At 38.2% G+C, this 18,631-nt stretch overlaps 1 protein-coding gene and 1 pseudogene across 1 annotated transcript; both read left to right on the forward strand.

The window, feature by feature from the left end:
• Nucleotides 1–2,901: 2,901 nt before the first annotated feature.
• Nucleotides 2,902–4,074, forward strand: TENT5D (terminal nucleotidyltransferase 5D). The gene has a single exon (XM_075539333.1). The coding sequence runs from the start codon at nt 2,902–2,904 to the stop codon at nt 4,072–4,074; it is 1,173 nt and encodes a 390-aa protein (XP_075395448.1).
• An 8,260-nt stretch (nt 4,075–12,334) lies between these two features.
• LOC142433498 (translation machinery-associated protein 16 pseudogene) lies at nt 12,335–15,692 on the forward strand (annotated as a pseudogene).
• The last annotated feature ends 2,939 nt before the right edge of the window (nt 15,693–18,631 follow it).

The following is an 18,631-nucleotide window of genomic DNA, read 5'->3' on the forward strand; positions in this document are numbered from 1 at the left end:
TTCAGTTCGCCGTCTCCTTTGTGTAGCCAGAGAAGATCAGATACCGCCTTCATGCCATTTTCTCATAGGGACTATCTGGGATCATAATAATTGCAACGATTACCAAACCCTCATTGTCATGTGAGGAGATCTTGATTCATAGTGGCCCTTGTGGGTTCCCGAGACTATACACCTTTATAGGAGGAGAAAGCCTCATTTTTCTCTTGCTCCTGCAGAGCAGCTAGTAGGTTCAAACCACCAATCTGGTGGTTAGTAGCTCAATGCATAAGTGCCTGTCTTAGTCATTTTTTTCCCTATATATATACTAAAATTATGGTATTTGCTTGATGGTATTAATTTTGTTCATGAAATAGTCATGATGCATTTATTGTAGTTAGCGATCCTGAATTTAAAGTGAAAATAGATAGCATGTTTACATGTGTTCTTATAATCACAGTCAACGGCTTGATTGTGAATAGGAAACATGAGGAAAACTGAAGTTAACTAGATTCTTAGTTTGCCTCAGTTTTCCACTCCTGTAACGAGTCTCAGAAACCCACAGGGGCAGTTATATCCTGCCCTGTAAGGTAACCATGAATCAGAATTGACTCCATGTCAGTGAGTTTGGTGGGTGCTTTGTTGGTGGTGGTTTATTTTATCAACTCAGTACTCTTGGGAGACAAGCCTGATTTTTTTATCTGAAGAATATTCCAATTGGAATATTGAACATCTGCATCCTTGAGCGAAGTCTGGTCTAGAGCAGGTCATCCATAAAAAGCCATTATGTATTTATGGCTCATTTCATTCAACTTAGCCCTAGACATCCAAGCTAGGTCTAATGAGGAGTAGTAGAAAGTTTAGGAGTTCACACACACACACACACACACACACACACACACCTCCCTGCACTTCAGATCATCTGGCCCCTTCACTCACTTTCATTAGTCCTACCCTTCAGAAGCTAGGTCATGCCCATAGGCGTGGGGTCCACACAACTGTTTAAACTTTAGACCAGCCAGCCCTTCCTCCTCTTTCTCATATCTGTAGCTTCTGTGAGCCAGGTTTACAATGGAACATACTCAGATTCAACTGTTTCTTTATTGCTGCATTTCCCCCCATTCCACTCAACAGTAGACTTTTCCAGCCTGGGTTCACCCAAAGGGAAACTGCTCAGAGATTTAAAAGGCAAACAGTCATCCCCCCGCCACATGCACACACACACACACACACACACACGTCTTCCCTTCAAAGGTAATTCTGTTCTTTCAGCAGTTAGGTGTGGGTCTTCATGTCTTTTAAAATACAAATATCCTAATATTTAAGGTTCTAAGTGGGCTCAGCTTTTCTACGTAAGGCCATTTACTCTGTCTTGGTTTGAAACAAAAACGCTTATTTCTTCCAGTAAATTCCTAACTCCATTTTTAGCAAATGCAATCAATTATAGGTAAAAGCATGTTTACGCACTATCTGATCATAATACCCAGTATTCATTTATATTGCACATGCATGTCTATTTTATAATACTTTGTAGGAAATACCAATATCCATAGTAAGTCAGCTAAAGATGTAACCCTAAACACACAATCCTTTCTAAAACAACACTGAAATTCAGTTTTCTCTTCTGCCCCTCAGACTATCCTCTCCATTTGTATATGGCCTTGAGCTCTGGCAGGGTGTCTCCAGCACTCCCTGGCCATCTAGCTAATTTAACCAGCTTGCCTTTTGCCCTGTTTCACTGCAGAAGCAGTTTTTCTTCCTTTGGCTACAGTTTAACATTGATTACAGTCATTTCAATCATTAGAGCAACCAACATAATCATCTAAAAGTCAAAAGTTTCATTTGCCCTACTACATCTTTCTTTCTCTTATAAAACTTCATGCTACCATGAGTCTAGAGTAATTTTTAACAAATCCCACTCCTGGCTCCAATTGAGAAAATTGCCTGGGGCCCATGTGTGCTTGCCTATGGCTACACACAAAAGAGGATTATCCAACTCCATGCCAGCCTAAGGTAGATTGTCACAAGGAAGAGGTCAGACATTCCTCCATTCACCATCCTTCTTTACCCAATCCGGACTCAAACCATACCTCCTCAGGTACTCTGTATCTCTGCTGGCTTCAATAATCTTTTGTAAGGGCCACACCGAGCTCATAGGCAATACTCAAACTTATGGGGGCTTTTTAGGTAATTTAACAAGTCACCACAAATCAGGATCCGAAACATTAAGGACACAATCTTTTGTTTACAGCAGTGCTTCTTTGCAGCTACATTTCTCTGGTCCTCTGGCTCTTAGTTACATGTATCCTTGATCTCTGGTGCCTAGTTCCATGGACCTGGGCACCCACCACACTGCTTTCAGTCTCAGTGCTGTTCCTCTGTTCTGCCTCATGGTTTCAGAGCTGTGGCCTCTGGTGCCTCTGCTGTATCAACTGCCTCCACCCTTTCAGACAGGGCGATCTCATACACACTCCATTGTTAGTTCTTTATTGGTGCTCCAAGGATTCTGATTTCCTGTTTCTGAGATGGCTCTCTTATACACAGAAGTGTGGCAAAGCTGACCATTTACCAAGTTAATGTCCTCTGCATCTTATTTGCATGTCTCATTCAATCATTTGTTGGAAACTTCAAATATGTATGGATAGATGAGCCCTAAGTAAGTAATTTCATTTTACCACATCAGGAAAATACCTGTTTGCATACATCAGCGGATTTAACAGTTTTGATATAACTATTGATTTTCTTTCATGTCTAGACTTAGACATAATTAGATCCATTGATAACTTACTTCCTAGTATTAGTTTGATTCGTGCTAAGGGAATGTATATTTTCAGCTATTTAAAATGCTTTATGTATGTACTTTTAAAGATATTAACATTTCTTCTCAATATTTGTTTGATTTCTAGTTCATCTACTGACATAAAAATGTCTGAAATAAGATTCAGCTCTCTCACCTGGGATCAAGTTATAACACTAGATCAAGTGCTAGATGAAGTAATTCCAATTCATGGAAAAGGACACTTTCCCACTATGGAGGTAAAACCAAAAGATATCATTCACATTGTGAAAGACCAACTCATAGAGAAAGAGATTATCATTAAAGATACTCGACTGAATGGTTCCACAGCAAGTTACATACTTGCGAGCCATAATGGAATCAACTATAAGGATTTGGACATTATTTTTGGAGTCGAACTGCCAAGTGATCGAGAATTTCAGGTTATTAAAGATACAGTTCTAAGTTGTCTACTGGACTTCTTACCAAAAGGCGTTAAAAAGGACAAGATCACCACGACGATCATGAAAGAGGCCTATGTGCAGAAGATGGTCAAAGTTTGCAATAAGCATGATCGTTGGAGTCTCATCTCTCTTTCAAACAACACTGGGAAGAATATAGAACTGAAATTTGTGAATTCACTCAGACGACAATTTGAATTTAGTGTTGATTCCTTTCAAATTGTTCTTGATTCCATGCTCAACTTCTACATTGACAAAAATGCTTGTCTTAGCCAAGGATCCTATCCTGTTGTGGTAGCTGAAAGCATGTACGGAGACTTCCAGGAAGCAATGACACACTTGCAATACAAACTGATATCTACCAGAAAACCTGAAGAGATTAGAGGTGGTGGCCTTCTCAAGTACAGCAACTTGCTGGTTCGTGACTTCAAGCCAGCTTCTCAGAGAGAAATCAAGACTCTGGAGCGTTACATGTGTTCTAGATTCTTCATTGATTTTCCTGATGTAAGAGAACAACAAAAGAAAATCGAATCATACCTCCGCAATCATTTCATAGGTGAGGAAAAGAGCAAGTATGAATACCTTATGACCTTGCGTGGAGTTGTGGATGAAAGCACTGTTTGCCTCATGGGTCATGAAAGAAGGCAGACTCTTAACATGATCACTGTTATGGCTTTAAAAGTACTTGGAGAACTGAATATCCTACCTAATACAGATCATGTAACTTGCTATTATCAGCCTGCACCCTACTGTCCTGCTCGGGGAAATAACCCTAGTTATTATGTAAGTTCTGGACCACCACCTGTCTTCTTCCATCCACAGCACCCACTACACTTTCGTGTGCCAAATGGTATGCTTTAAAACACATACGCAGATACACAACAGGAACTTGCTTTTAATCCAATGCCTCTTAAAGCAAGTTTTTATGTACTCTAGATCTACTTTTATTTCATGGCTGTAATCCATCATTTATAGCTTAAACATTAAATATAATAGCATTTCTAAAATCAGCTATTTAAAAGATTTTAAAATGTTATTTATTAATAACTACTTTCAAAGTTATGGACCACTTAAAATTATTATCAAAAATTAATGACTATTTGCAATTACTTTGAAATTGCTGCAACAAGTACAATATGGAAGTCTAAATCTTTTATTAAAATATAAAATGGACTCATTTTCAAATACAGAGGTACATTGAAGATATATGCTAACAATATTCAAATACCTTTATTACCTTACCCAGTTTTTATGGTAACACCATCAGTGAATTTTCAATAATTAAAATATATATATCTAATTTCAAAGAGAACAGATTCAGAAAATATTAAAACCCTGGATTTTGCCAACACTTATTTTGTTTCCCAATTGAATTCAGTACAAAATCCTACTATGATTTGAAGAAACACTGAAAGTAAATAGTTCTGGAAAATACTGGACATTAATAATTCCTCATCTGTCAAATAAGACATGTAGTATAATTTGTGGATTGAAAAACAGTACCATCGAGCTGTACAATCATTTCGGTGACTTATACAGATCTATATCTGTGACTAGTTATATCGATTTCTCTATTTCTTTTCATTAACTGAAAAGAATGAAAATGACTAACTCGGAATATGAACGCTTTCTATCGTCAACTGTTCAAAAGAATTCTACGTAGCGAGCATGAAAAAGCAGGCCAGAATTTTCAACCTGGTTGATTACCTTTTTTGACCAATATCTTAATATGTCTGGAAATATAGTGAAATATGTTAATTTTCATTAAATGAAAATTTTTTTACCTTTGCCTTTACCAAATGTCATTTTCGAACATCACAGTCAAGTGTCTCATGTGAGTTTGTGAATAACACTGAAATTTGTTCAGATATTGCATACTAAATAGCTACTCAGCACAGAAAATACACTGTTAACGCGTCTACCAGAGCAACTGAAAAGTATTTTCTTACCATGATGAAAAAATAACCCTTGACCAATATTATCTGGGAAGAAAGAAGGGAAGTTGTTCTGAATGAATGTATTTAAGACCACCAGGAAACTTGTACATATTTTCTTGCTTCAGATGGTGTTTCCATCTCCATTTTCATTGACCATCACAAGTTGTTCCATCACAACATGATCTGACAGTCATGTTCTGAAAGCTTGTTACTTAACCATCTGTGTTTAACGTATGTTCTCTATCTTCTAATATTGAACATAAGACATGTACAAAATATGCTATTTTAAAATAATATTTGTGAAATATTTTGTACTACAGTACTAGCGACCATCCGTATATTTTTAAAGATACATAGCTATATAGATCACAGAACCTTGAGGCTTTAAACATTGTATGGGTTTACCCCTTCCTTGAGACAAATATAGCATCTCTAAATGTAATTTTCAAGAGAAAATGTAGTAATCTATATGTATATTGTGTTGCTTAAAATTACTGATTTCTCTTTTTGCCTTAGTAGCGTAGTGTGTCAAGCACAGGGTGGCTAAATCTAAGGTCAACAGTTTGAAAGCACCAGCTGCTGTGTGGGTGAGAGGTGAAGTTTCTTGCTCCTGTAAAAAGAGTTCTAGCCTTGGAAACGCCCAGTGGCAGTGCGGCTCTGTCCCAGAGGGCCGCTCTGAGTCAGGAGAGATTCAGTGACAGCCAGTTTGTTTGGTTTTGTTTTCACCTTTTAAACATTGTGCACTGTAGTTTCTCAAGAGAAAGAGCAGCAGCTTGAGCTCCTCACAATTTCCTTACACGGGCTTACAGTGGAAAGTGATGGAGTGTAGAACAATGTCAAATCCACGCCTAGTGTTTGACGGTGATTACAAGTCTCCTGTCATACATTCTAGACCAAGGATAACAGTTGAACCATTCTCTAAAATTCAAATTAGTAATTCCCTTGTCATCATAAATAGACTTTATCTAGTCGCACTTGGTCCTTGGGCTCAATGAGAGAACACAGGCGGGAGGATTGAATTCTTGTTTTATCGCAGGTGCAACACTGGAGAGATCAGTGAGGGAGACCGGTCTCCATTAAAAAGATAGAAAATGGTATGAGTGTGAATAGTAATAACTTGGTCAGCAATTTAATATTTATTATATGAAGACAATTTAAAACTTTTCTATATAAAATGTGATTTCAATCCTAAAAGGAAAAATAATGACTATATTGTTATATTCATAACTTGAAATATTGAAGTTTTCAAAATTAGTGTATTTGTAGCAGTCACTTCCAAAGTGATATAAAAAACAAAAACTGTTATGAGATAGACACTGACATTTTAAATCCCTATTTTAAAAGTTTTAAAAATAGTCATTCCCTCAATAAATAAATAAGTTTATCCAAGCTTATACTAGAGGGTGTTTGAATAAAGAATATTTAAATTAATTTTATTTTAGCTTCAATGTGAACTCCTTGAACAAAAGAATTTCTACCTAAAGTACTTTCATTATATTTTTAGTAGTTTCGTAGAGTAACTTTGGGACACTGTTGATTAAATGCCTTCAAAAATATATGGTTTTTATAATTAAATATTGTCTTTCCCTTTTATCTCCTTCCTTAAGATTTATTATCAGGTGAAATGTTTTCAGATAGTATCAGTAGATTTAAACTTATGATAGTGTTTATAGTTGCAATTGACTGTAAAAAGTACCCAAATCTATCTTTAAAATGAAAGCCATTTTTAATGGTAAATAATATATGCCTATGTACCAAAGTAGAAACCATGCCAGGGTGGTTGTCTGATTGAAAAATGTAGATGAGTTCATTTAATATGTTACAAATAGATATTTATATGAAATTCTTTACTTGTTTATCAGTCAAGGAGAATACCACTGCAGATGGAATATGCAAATCCTGGGGGCATGCAGTTTATTTGCCTAAAGAACACGTTTTAATTCCTCCTGCCTTCCCTGAACCTTTTCCTCATTTACTAAAATGAACATGTCATTTCCACAGTGATAAAAAGCCAGAAGGAAAAAAGCACTGGAGCAATTGATGACTCTTTACATTCCCAAAATAGAAAATGCTACCCTTCTAAGTTTAGTACCTAGTAAGGGGAAAGTCTGGAAGTGGCATAATCATTTAAAGTCAGATTAAGATAGTAAATGTTTCTATTGTTAAAAATAAATTTTCTTTCTATGTTGTAAAACTTCAATTTTAGGATCTCTGATTTTTCAAGATTTCTCTTAAGTTATACTGACAACATTTAATTTAGAAATCTAGAGATACGCGTTCACTTTTCAGATCCTAAAGAAATGTAGAAATCTAAAGAATTACATTTTGGTTTATATTCTTCTTTATGAATCATAATTTATAACATTCAAATTTTAAAAAGCCACATCCCAAAGCATACAAGCAACAGTTTGAATGAAATCCTATAGAATTAATGTAACATTAAAATATAATATCATGACATCAGCTAAATCCACATGGAAGAAGCACATCAACATCCATGATCCAAGAATTATAAATTATATAATGCAAATCTGAAGAGGGATTAGTATCAGAATTTAACATTGGAAAATCTGGTTTGCGGAAGGCTATGGGTGACAGTGAAGCCCAAAATACATTTGCAGGATCCACACGGAATAAATGCCCAGTGATTTCCCACTAAGCATAAATTGAGGGATGGGAATAAACTTGTTACCAGACAGAGAGGACTGGAGAGATGACTGTATTCAAATTATTAACCTGACTTGAATGGTTAAAACCTTGTCACTTGATCTTCATCCTGATATACTTTGGGCTTCATCTGGTTTTTAATATTTTCTGGGTTTATTTCATATTGGGGTTTATCTCTGTTGTATTTTGTCATTAAGAGTAAAATTCTTGAATGTTTGCTATCAATTTTTCTGTGATTTTTTGGTATATGAAGCCCAAGATTGATGAACCTTTAGAAACAACAACTAGAATAAGTTCCTGGAGGGTAGGGGGTGGGGGGTGGGGATAAGGGAGAGCTGATATCAAAGAGGTCAGAGGAAAGAAAATGGTTTGAAAATGACTTCGTTAGCAATTGTACAATAACACTTGATGTGATTGGACTGTGGAATGGTATGATGTCTGGATTAGCTCCTAATAAAATGGTTTGGAAAGAAAAATGTTTCCAGTTCTCAGTGTATATTATCCTCCTTTGCCAAGAAGAGTTTGCCCTGAGGATTAGTCTTTTATTCCAATTTTCTATTTCTTAATGAAAAATCACATAGAGCTGACAGCAGTATTCAGTAGGGTGTTTAGTAACATTCACTTTAAGCTGGTTATAAAATTAATAATTTTTCTTTTATTATATATTATTTATTGCTAAAGAAGCTTAATCAAATGGAAATTTAGGAAGGATTTAAAGGACCTTTTTGTATTACTATTTTGCTCAGTCTCCAAAAAATTAGTGGCATATCATGCTTGACAGGATTATGGGACAAATGCCAGTCAATTACCTGACAAGGTTTATGGCATCTCAATCAGGTTTACTGATGATACATAGAAAATCAGCAAGTAAAATCATAAAAAATATTGTAAGTCTTAATTGGGAGGGGATGTAGAATAAATTCCTACTAAGGATATATTTACTTGTCTATTAGTAAATATATTAATTTTAAAACATTGTTAGATATCTTTCTTCACATATTATAATGGAATATGACATTTATTAGAGAGCAAATTTTCATATATGTTCTGTATTTTATTCAAAAAGCCTAAATGTTTCCAAGGATGGCTAGAAATAATCCCTGAATTGTCCACACCTCAATCCATATTGTATGATATTGTCCAATAGTTTTTGTCACCACCTTGCAATTTAAATAATGTCATTCTGTTTTGTTAAAACAAATCTCATTTATTTCTGGAAAATGTTTTATATCCCTAGATTGCTACTAGATTTAATTGAAAGGCGAATTTTTCTTTGACAGCCTATGATTAATTGTCTAATCTCCCTGTTCATGTTGTTATTTGAAAAGCATGAGCAACCCAGAAAACGCTTTCTTTAAATACATTAAAGGAAGGTCTTTACTTCAAAACCAGTAACTAAGGCAATTAATTACTCAAGTAAGGTAGACCCGAAGCACTACATTATAAACATGGAAAGGGCTGCCTAAATTAATTTGATATATGTCAACCCAACCAAATTTACCTATTGGATTTGGAGGGGTGAAAAAACCTCAACAAAATAATTTCACTAGCTGTAAGATAATTTATCTGATACAGAATAACTTTAAATAAGAAGAAACTCTGACTTCAAAACTAAAAAACATGGATCCATGGAATGCATCTTAAAGGCGCATTTCATGTTTAAATTAATTCAAATAAATTTGGTTAGCATTGAAGAAAATGCCAGAAAAAAAGCAATTATAGTTCCTGAGTGGGAAATTAAATGGAATCATCTAAACATAAATGACACTCCCTGCTGTCAAGTCAATGCTGACGGTGGGTTAACTGTATGCGGTGGATGGGAAGCCCAGTCTTCCTCCTGCGGAGCGCTTGTGGATAGACCTGCGGGCCACGAGAACCAATATGTAACCACTAAAATCCAGGAAAATCACTGACATGATCCTCGACATAAATAAGACATTTAAAAAGAAAACAATTCATTTTTAGGAAAAAAGTGAATTTAAATAGCGCTTACAGAAGGAGCTTTTTCGTTTTATAGTAACATCACCAATTTAAGATTGTTAAATTAAAAAGTTGAGATATTCTTAAGGATTTGTCATTTTTATAAATGAAAATATTTAGGAGCATTGGTGGAACATTTAAGAAATGATTGACAAGTCCAAAGTTAACCAAAACATGTAGCTTTGCTATAATGTTAATTATATGTTAAACCTGAATAGTTCTTTTACCATTTTATTGTAAATATTGTTGTGAAATTTTTATGTGCTATTTTGGGAACATTTACAGTTGACAGATATGGTTATATGAACAGAACAGGGTCCCTTAAAGTAAACACTATTTTTCAAAAGAGATTATACTCAGGATAATTGTACTATTATTTATCTAAGGGCTCATACTATTTCATTTATTAGTACCTTGCATGTGTATACTCTGTTGTGAAAGCATTGTAGAGACTTATTATATTAAAAGAGTTATGAAATGAAGTCGCTGGAACATACAGCAGTGTGCTAATTACAAAATGGATAAAGGTCTTATTACAAATACCAAAAAGTTAATTCTTATCATGTGTTCCAAATATTGCTTAGAATGATTCCCTAAAGTTTAAACAAAGATATTATTAATTTTATAAGGTGATATATCCACACAGGCTGGGAAGGGATTGACCTTGACTATTATATAGATTTTGAACTATTAATTTCATCATCTATAATAGAGTAGCCCATAAATAACCTTACCTGCATAGTCTATAGTCATATACGTAGTTGTTATTTTTTCATTTCCCAAATTTAATTTGATTTTACATTGGTAAAGCTTATTAATCTTTTCCTCCCACTCAAATAAATTAGCACTACATCAATTAGTAGTATAACTGATGGTGAAAGTTTATTAAATGATGGAATCATTCAAGGAAAAGGAATAAAATGATATGGCATTGTATTCAATCCACTTCCCACTACACATACACACCCACACACAAATGAACACACCATATTTAGCTGGTTCAGGTCTTTGTATCTACTCAGATCTGTGTGTGCTGACTACATATCCAATTATAATAACAATAGGCGTGATAATACTCCATGGAGTGAAAAACTAAAGCTGGCATTTACTGGAAGAATAGAGAACGACGTTAAAAGTAATATGGAAGACAGCATAGAGCACTTAAGTTTTTCATTAAGTTTTACAGCTTTAGCAGTAGCCTACCACCTCTGAGGAGACTAACTACATGATGTGAAATAGAATATATCAGTAAATACTCTTATACTACAGTAAGATATTTTGTGCATGCATTGTCCCCTGATGACTAAGCCTTAAGTAGAATAGATGATGACGACGAAAAAGCACACCTTGAAGGTTTTGTTTCGCTGCAGCCATCATTGCTTGTATAAATAGTGTCCACTCCTTTAAGAATTTAATCTCTGCAAGTCGATGATTCATGTTTGGCGGTTTATAAGCAGCCTACACTTGTATAATCTCCTTTTCTCAACCGTGTTTTCTTTCCCTTTGAAATGACAATCCAATATTTTTTACTTCCTCTGAGAATGAACTTGATCAATATCTCAAACTACATAACACATACTGTGTGCTATGAGGCACTGGATTTTGTCAAATCAGTGCCAACAGAGCAAGACAGACAATATGCAACACTTTTAACAACCTGCTAACCTCCTAGTGTTCTCTTGGGGAAGTAACTAGAGCATCTTTTATTTTTTAGGGGACACTAATGCATTCTGATAGTTTGAATTTGGATCGCTCCTATAAGGAAAATTAAGGACGTTATTGACGTTACTAAGAAAACTGATGAGCGGTCAATTGCTAGTCTCTTTGAAGCACAGAACCCTTAGCTTGCGGTCTAAATTTTTAAGAGATGAAATAACACAATCCAAAGCCTTTCAGGTATGTTTGCTACTCTCGCATCTGAAAATGACCATTCTTCTGGGGGGAAACCCCAAACTGACAAAGCCAAGGCTGTTGCCACAGAGTCAATGCTGACTCCTGGTAAGCCCATTGAGTGACAGAGCAGAGCTGCCCCTTGGGGTGTCCTGGCCGCGTCTTCATGGCAGCAGATGGCCAGGCCATTCTTCTGCGGCACCCGAGAGGCACCTTGGCGAACTGCGCAGGAGGGGCTGTGGTAGGAGGTCATTGCCAAAGGCATGGTTCTCCTCCACCCCGATACAGCTGCAGGGGCACTAGTCGTTCCGGCCGTCGCACTGGACAGTGAAGCGGCTAGCGTCGCAGGCTGCCGGCGCACAGTAGGCTCGCGGGGCCGCCGCCGCAGCCCAGGCAGTCTTTCAACCTCGCGCCGCCGCGCCGCCGCCGGAGCCCCGCCCGCCGCCCGCTGGCGCCACCTGCCGCCTTAGTGCACCTCAACTGGGTTTTAAGTTCTTTACCATTGGCGAAATTAATGACGCTATCATCAGAATCGCCAAATTAATGCCGCTATCACCAGCATACTCCGATAAACAGTTACAGTATTGGAAACTCTCAGGACAGTTCTGCCCTCCCCTGTAAGGTCGCAGTGAGTCGGCATCGACTCGATGGCAGTGAGTAAGGTCAACAATGACTTTATGCTGCAGGGAGCTAATTCCTAATGCGCCCTAACGCCAAAGGACAAGGATGCTTCTAAGGCTACACACACGCATATATAAACCATACATACATGAATTAAGTTGGGGCTCTCTCTCAATTCTAGCCCCAATCTAAGAACGATTCTATTTTCTGTGGCTATAAGTATTTGTTCTTTTTGGGGAACAGTTTTAATATTGGCACTTCATCAACAGATCATACAATTCAATACTTCACCCGTATCAAGAAGAGTTGTACAACCTTAACTACAATCAATTTTAGAGCATCTCCCCCGCACACTCATGGCCATTTATGTAATGTAGTTCTTGTGACATGGCCCTGCTTGATACTTGTCCTCATGAAGATAGGAGGGCTATAGCAACGTGCGGTGCAGAAACTAGATGGTACCCAGTTATCTGGAACAATAGTGCCTGGTCAGACTTTGGGCCACTACTCAAGGCCTCCCTAAACACAAGAACACTATCTTCTAAAAACCTGGCACTCTTTTGTTTTCTTTTTAAGTTTTATTGTGAATCTACAAAGCACATCATCCGGTTTACATTCAATAATCCTTATACATTTTGCTTCACGTCACTGATCACAATCCCCTCAATGTAACATCACTTGTCCCACCCACTTCCTGGGTTTTTCATTTCTATTCATCCTTCTTTTTCTAACCCTTCTGAACCTTGGCCTTGGATAAATGCTCCCTTTTTGATCCCAAGTGGTTGATTATTCTAAGGGGTGTGTACCTCACTAGTGTTATTGTTCTGCCCTGTAGATCTGGATGTCGATTGGCTGAAAATGGAGCCAAAGAGTTAAGTTCCAGACCCCCAAAGAGTGAGTAAGGGCCATAGCTTGGGGGTTTCACCAGTATCTGTCAGACCAGTAAGTCCGGTCGCTTGGGATTTTTGTTCCCACTCCTTCTCCCACTCAATCCAGGACCTTTTGAGGGAGCCCTGGTGGTGCAGTGGTGACACCCCAGCAGTGAGCTACATGGTGGGCAGTTCAAAACCACCAGGAGCTCCATAGGGGAAAGACTGGGCTTTCTATTCTGGTAAACAGTTACAGTCTCTGAAAGCCCCAGGGCGCACTATGAGTCAGAATTGGCTCGTGACAGTGAGTGAGTATCCAGGACTTTCTAACGCAACCCCTTTCAGAGCAGTTGGTGGTGGGAACTGGGCATCATTTGGTTCTTCTAGTCTCAGGGTCCTGGAAACATGCTCTTGTGGTCCCATTGTCTATTGGGCTGATCATTTTCTTATATCTTTGATTTTCATAGCTTTTCTTTCCTCTCTAATAGTTGCACCTTAGCTAGCAGCTCATTAGCTTTTAAGACCCCAGTAGCTATTCATCAAAGCAGGATATTGAACACTGTCTTTCTGTTATTATGACAATTTACCTTGGTGTTCCCTAAGACACTCATTTAATATGTGACTGGTGCCTAATGGGCATTGTGAAGCCACCTTTAAAAAAAGGCTTGTTAACTTCAATCTTTTCTGTTTATCATCGTGTTACTGATTGGTCCAGTTTTAAGGATGTTTTTTATTTTCTCTATGTTAAAGTATAATCCGTACTGAAGGCTGTATGTAGCGTTTGGTCTTCATCATTGATTACCTGAAATCCTCTTCCCTTTCAGCAAGGAGTTGTCATCTGCATAATGAACATTTTTAGTGAGTCTTCCTCCAATACCGTTGCCTCCTCCTCCTTCATATAGTACAGCTTCATGAATTATTTGCTCAGCATATAGATGGTATAGTTTACAAGGACACAACCCTGACACACACCTTGCTTGATAAGTTACTACTAAAGTAACTGCTTCATTTTTACTTTAAAAATGTAGCTACTAGAAGATTCTTAACTATAAGACAACTTCAGTATTATTTTTATCCCCTTTTTCAGTCACTCAGACCAACATTTTGGTCTGAGGGGTAAGGACTATGGAAGGTTCTAAGGCAACAATCTTCACTGCACTTTGTGAATTAATGGATTTAAGTTCAGAAGTTTCTATAAAAAGGAATATGAGGTAGTGAATGAAGGGGGAAGTGCAGAGTGGAGACCCAAAGCCCAAGTGTTGGCCAATGGAGATCCCCTCATAGAGGGGTTTAGGAGAGGAGACGGGTCAGTCAGGGTGCGATGTAGTACCTACGAAGAACACAGCTTTCCCCCAGATCCTGGATGCTTCCTCCCCCCAACTACCATGATCCGAATTCTACCTTGCAGGACTGGATAGGGCAGAGGTTGTACACTGGTACATATGAGGGCTGGAGGCACAGGGAATCCAGGGTGGACGATACCTTCAGGACCAGGGGTGTGAGGGGCGATGCTGGGAGAGTGAGTGGGTTGGAAAGGGGGAAATGATTACAAGGATCCACATGTGACCTCCTCCCTGGGAGATGGACGGCAGAGAAGGGGGGGAAGGGAGACTCCGGATAGGGCAAGATATGACAAAATAACAATCTGTGGATTATCAAGGCCTCATGAGGGAGGGGGGCGGGGAGGGAGGGGGAAAAAAGAGGACCTGATGCAAAGGGCTTAAGTGGAGAACAAATGCTCTGAAAATGATTAGGGCGGGCCAGAGACTGTGTGGCTTCCGCGGTCCCTGGGCGTGTGCTCGCTGTGCGCGGGGCCTTCCTTCATCTTTCCCCGTTGGAACTGGGCCAGCGAGGATGGCAGCATGGTCATCTCTAAGCTCCAAGTGCTCTCGGTCCAGGCTTCTGGCGCGGCAGGCCTGAAGCGCCCAAGGGAAAGAGTGGCGGTCGGGAGAAAAAAGTCATCCATCCGTATAGTAGAAAAGCCGCTCAGGCCACCAGGCAGTCCACAAACAAGAGCAAAAGGAAAGAATGAAGAGTGAGAAAGCCGTGCGTCTCAACATTATTGGGGGAAAATTACAGTGGTTTCAAAATCATCTTGATGTCAAAAAAGTCAAATATTCAAAGAAAGACGGTCGAGCATTGATTGAAAGTTAGTTAATTCGATTCAGCTGTGAGTTGGACAGATTGAGTTACATAACAGCGTCAAAGACAGGCACGGCCGGCGACACGTTTCCCTGGAGATGGTTATCAAGCAGACGATGGAGCGCTAGCGACAGCAATATGAGGGCTATGGCCTTGAGATTCCCGACATTGTAGATGCAGCTAATCTGAAAACACTTAGGGAATGGGATTTTGATCTGAAGAAATTGCCCAACATTAAGATGAGGAAAATCTGTAAAAATGATGCAATTCCCAAGAAATGCAAGAAGAAAAACTGTACAGGCGTAGAAGAGTCTTAGAGGAATTGGAGCTAAAAGATGAATCCAGCAGCTCTGACAAGGAAATGACTCCGTGACCTAGTGGACTGTCCTTGAGCTGGGAAGACACTGAGAGCATCAAGCTACACTTGTTGATGGCGGTAAATGCATGCATCATTCTCTTATGTGACCGGCGTTCTATTTGCAGTTTTCAAACAGGTAGAATTGTTACTTAACATTGTAAGGAAAAAGGAAGGTTGCTTTATAGTTTGTATTAATTTGTTAAAATATAGTGACCAAAAAACCCTTTTAACCTGAATTTGGGGGGGCAGGAGTTGATTTGAATGAAGACAGAAACCAGTTTCTCGCCCCCCCCCCATGTTTATGTAGGACTGCCTAACTGGGTAGCAGTGGGTTTTAACGCCACACAGTGAGCAATCCAAAGCAACTTGTTTCATGACAGGGTCCTTTCACGATTCTGCCTTCTAGCAATACTCTTCACCTACTCCCCTCTTAAGAATGAACCTTAGGTTTTTTTAACATAAGAGGATATGTGACATGGAATTCATAGTAGACTCATGGACTGGATACTATTCTTATTTAATTTATCTTCTGAGGCAGAGATAACTGGTAGCAATGGAGCAGTCTCATACTTAATCTGATTTTTATTTGAAAATGACTTCATGTGAGCACCTTTTATGTTGTATAGTTCCTGCTTTCTCATGAAAAGTGATGTCTGTTTTGTGTGGAACCAGAACTAAGATTATAGTACCAATTGTTTTACTGATGTGATCCCTTTTTCCCTCTTCAAGAAACAGGTTAAATTAATATACCGTATATACTTGTGTATAAGCCGAGTTTTTCAGCACATTTTAAATGTAGTTTTGTGGTAAAATTAGGTGCCTCGGTTGATACATGGGTCGGCTTAGACTCGAGTATATATGGTAATTGACTTATTATTTCAAGCATTGAAAAACAGTGTCATAAATTGCTTATTATTCACAAACCTTGTTACACATAACATATCATATAGTCTATTTTGTAAAAGAAACTATGGAAGTATATTTGAATATTTTCAAAAGAAAAATAATACTTGTGTTATATGTTAACTAGATGTCAACCAAGTCTTATTAACAGGCTATTTATAATGTTATAACTTTTTCTTATGAAAATTAAAAAGTATATTTATATTAAAAAAAGAAAATGATTAGGGCAAAGAATGTACAGATGTGCTTTATACAATTGATGTACGTATATGTATGGATTGTGATAAGAGTTGTATGAGCCCCTAATAAAATGTAAAAAAAAAAACTGTTTATAAAATAAATAAATAAAATGTTTCCACAATCTAAAAACAACAACAACAAAAATACAAGCAGTCATTTAAGTGAGGCCAATTCCAAGTGGAACAAGCACATTAACCAGTGGGACAAAGGAATGTTAACAATACAATCCATGATGGGGAGTGTGCTAGAGTATAACATCTGAGCACTCGTTTTGAAAAGGGCTATGGATGACTGCGTAAGCCCCAAGTCAATTTACAGAGCCCCAGATGGATTAAGCCTCCACTGAATTCCTTCTGTCCATTCACCAAAGATGTGAATGCTCCTGTCCTCATACAGAGGGCATTAGAAAGTGCACTATTGCAGGTATGTTGTTATTGTAAGTGCCCTGGTGTCAGTCTTGACTCGTGGCGATCCCCGTACAAGAGAATGAAACACTGCTTGGTCTTTTGTCATCCTTACAATTGTTGTGCTTGAACCCATTGTGGCAGCCACTGTGTCAATCCATGTTGTCAAGGGTCTGCCTCTTTTGTCGCTGCCCCTCTGTTCTCCGAAGCACGGTGTCCTTTTCCAGGAACTGTTCACTCCTGAGAACATGTCCAAAATATGCGGTACCACGCCTCACCATCCTCACTTCTAAGGAGCACTTCTTCCAAGACAGATTTGTTTGTTCTTTTGGAAGTCCATGGGACTTTCAATATTCTTGGCCACAATTCAATTGCCTCATTCTTCACCGGTTTTCCTTATTCAGTTTTGAACTTTCATATGCATATGGGGTGACTGAAAATATCATTGCTTCAGTCAGGCACACCTCAGTCCTCAAAGTAGCATCCGTGTTTCTCAACACTTGAAAGTGGTCTTGTTCAGCAGATTTACCCAATGAACTGTGTTGTTTGATCTCTAGATTGCTGCTTCCATGAGCATTGATGGTAGATCCAAGCAAGATGAAATCCTGGAGAGGATTTCAGTAAGTTTAGTTGTGAGGATTATTGTGTCTTCACATTAAGTTGTTAGCCACACTGAAGGCTACAATCCTTGATCCTCATCAGCAAGGGCGCCCACTTCTTCATCCGTTCAGCGAGCAAGGTTTCAGCAATCTGCATATCCATTGTTGTTACCGGGCCTTCCTCTGATCCTGAAGCTGAGTTCTTCATCATAGAGTCCGGAATCCCCAATGCTTTTCTCGGCCTAAAGATTGAATAAGTACTGTAGGAGAAAACAACTCTGATGCACACCTGTCTTGATTTTAAACCATGCGGTATTCCATTGTTCTGATCATACAATTTCCGCTTGATCCAAGCACAGGTTCTACATGAGCACAATGCAGTTTTCTGCAGTTCCCATTCTTCTCAAGACTATCCATCCTTTGTTAAGATTCACCCAGCAAAATGCCTTTGCATAATCAATGAAACACAAACATATTTCTGATAATCTCTACTTTTAGCCCAGATCCACCTGACGTCAATGATATCCTTTGATCCATGTCATTTTCTGAATGCAGCCTAAATTCCTGGCTGCTACATATCAATTTCCTGCTGAAATCATTGGATGGTCTTCAGTAGATATAGTTGGGTTAAAATTTCACATCTTTTTGACCCACTGCTTGGATTCAACTAATTCAACAACCGAGTGTCAGCCCTAATGGTCGTTTTAAGCATAAAAATGATACAAGGAAAGTAGTTCATTATTTCATACAGTTTATACTTAAATAGGAACAATAAAAGAGATACACAAAACTAGATTATGTTAGGAGC

The sequence above is a fragment of the Tenrec ecaudatus genome, chromosome X (genome assembly GCF_050624435.1).
Source record: "Tenrec ecaudatus isolate mTenEca1 chromosome X, mTenEca1.hap1, whole genome shotgun sequence".
Classification (NCBI taxonomy): Eukaryota; Metazoa; Chordata; class Mammalia; order Afrosoricida; family Tenrecidae; genus Tenrec; species Tenrec ecaudatus.

Bases quoted from the DNA above. Each gene is read 5' to 3' on its own strand.
- TENT5D (XM_075539333.1), top strand. From the start codon at position 2,902: ATGTCTGAAATAAGATTCAGCTCTCTCACCTGGGATCAAGTTATAACA.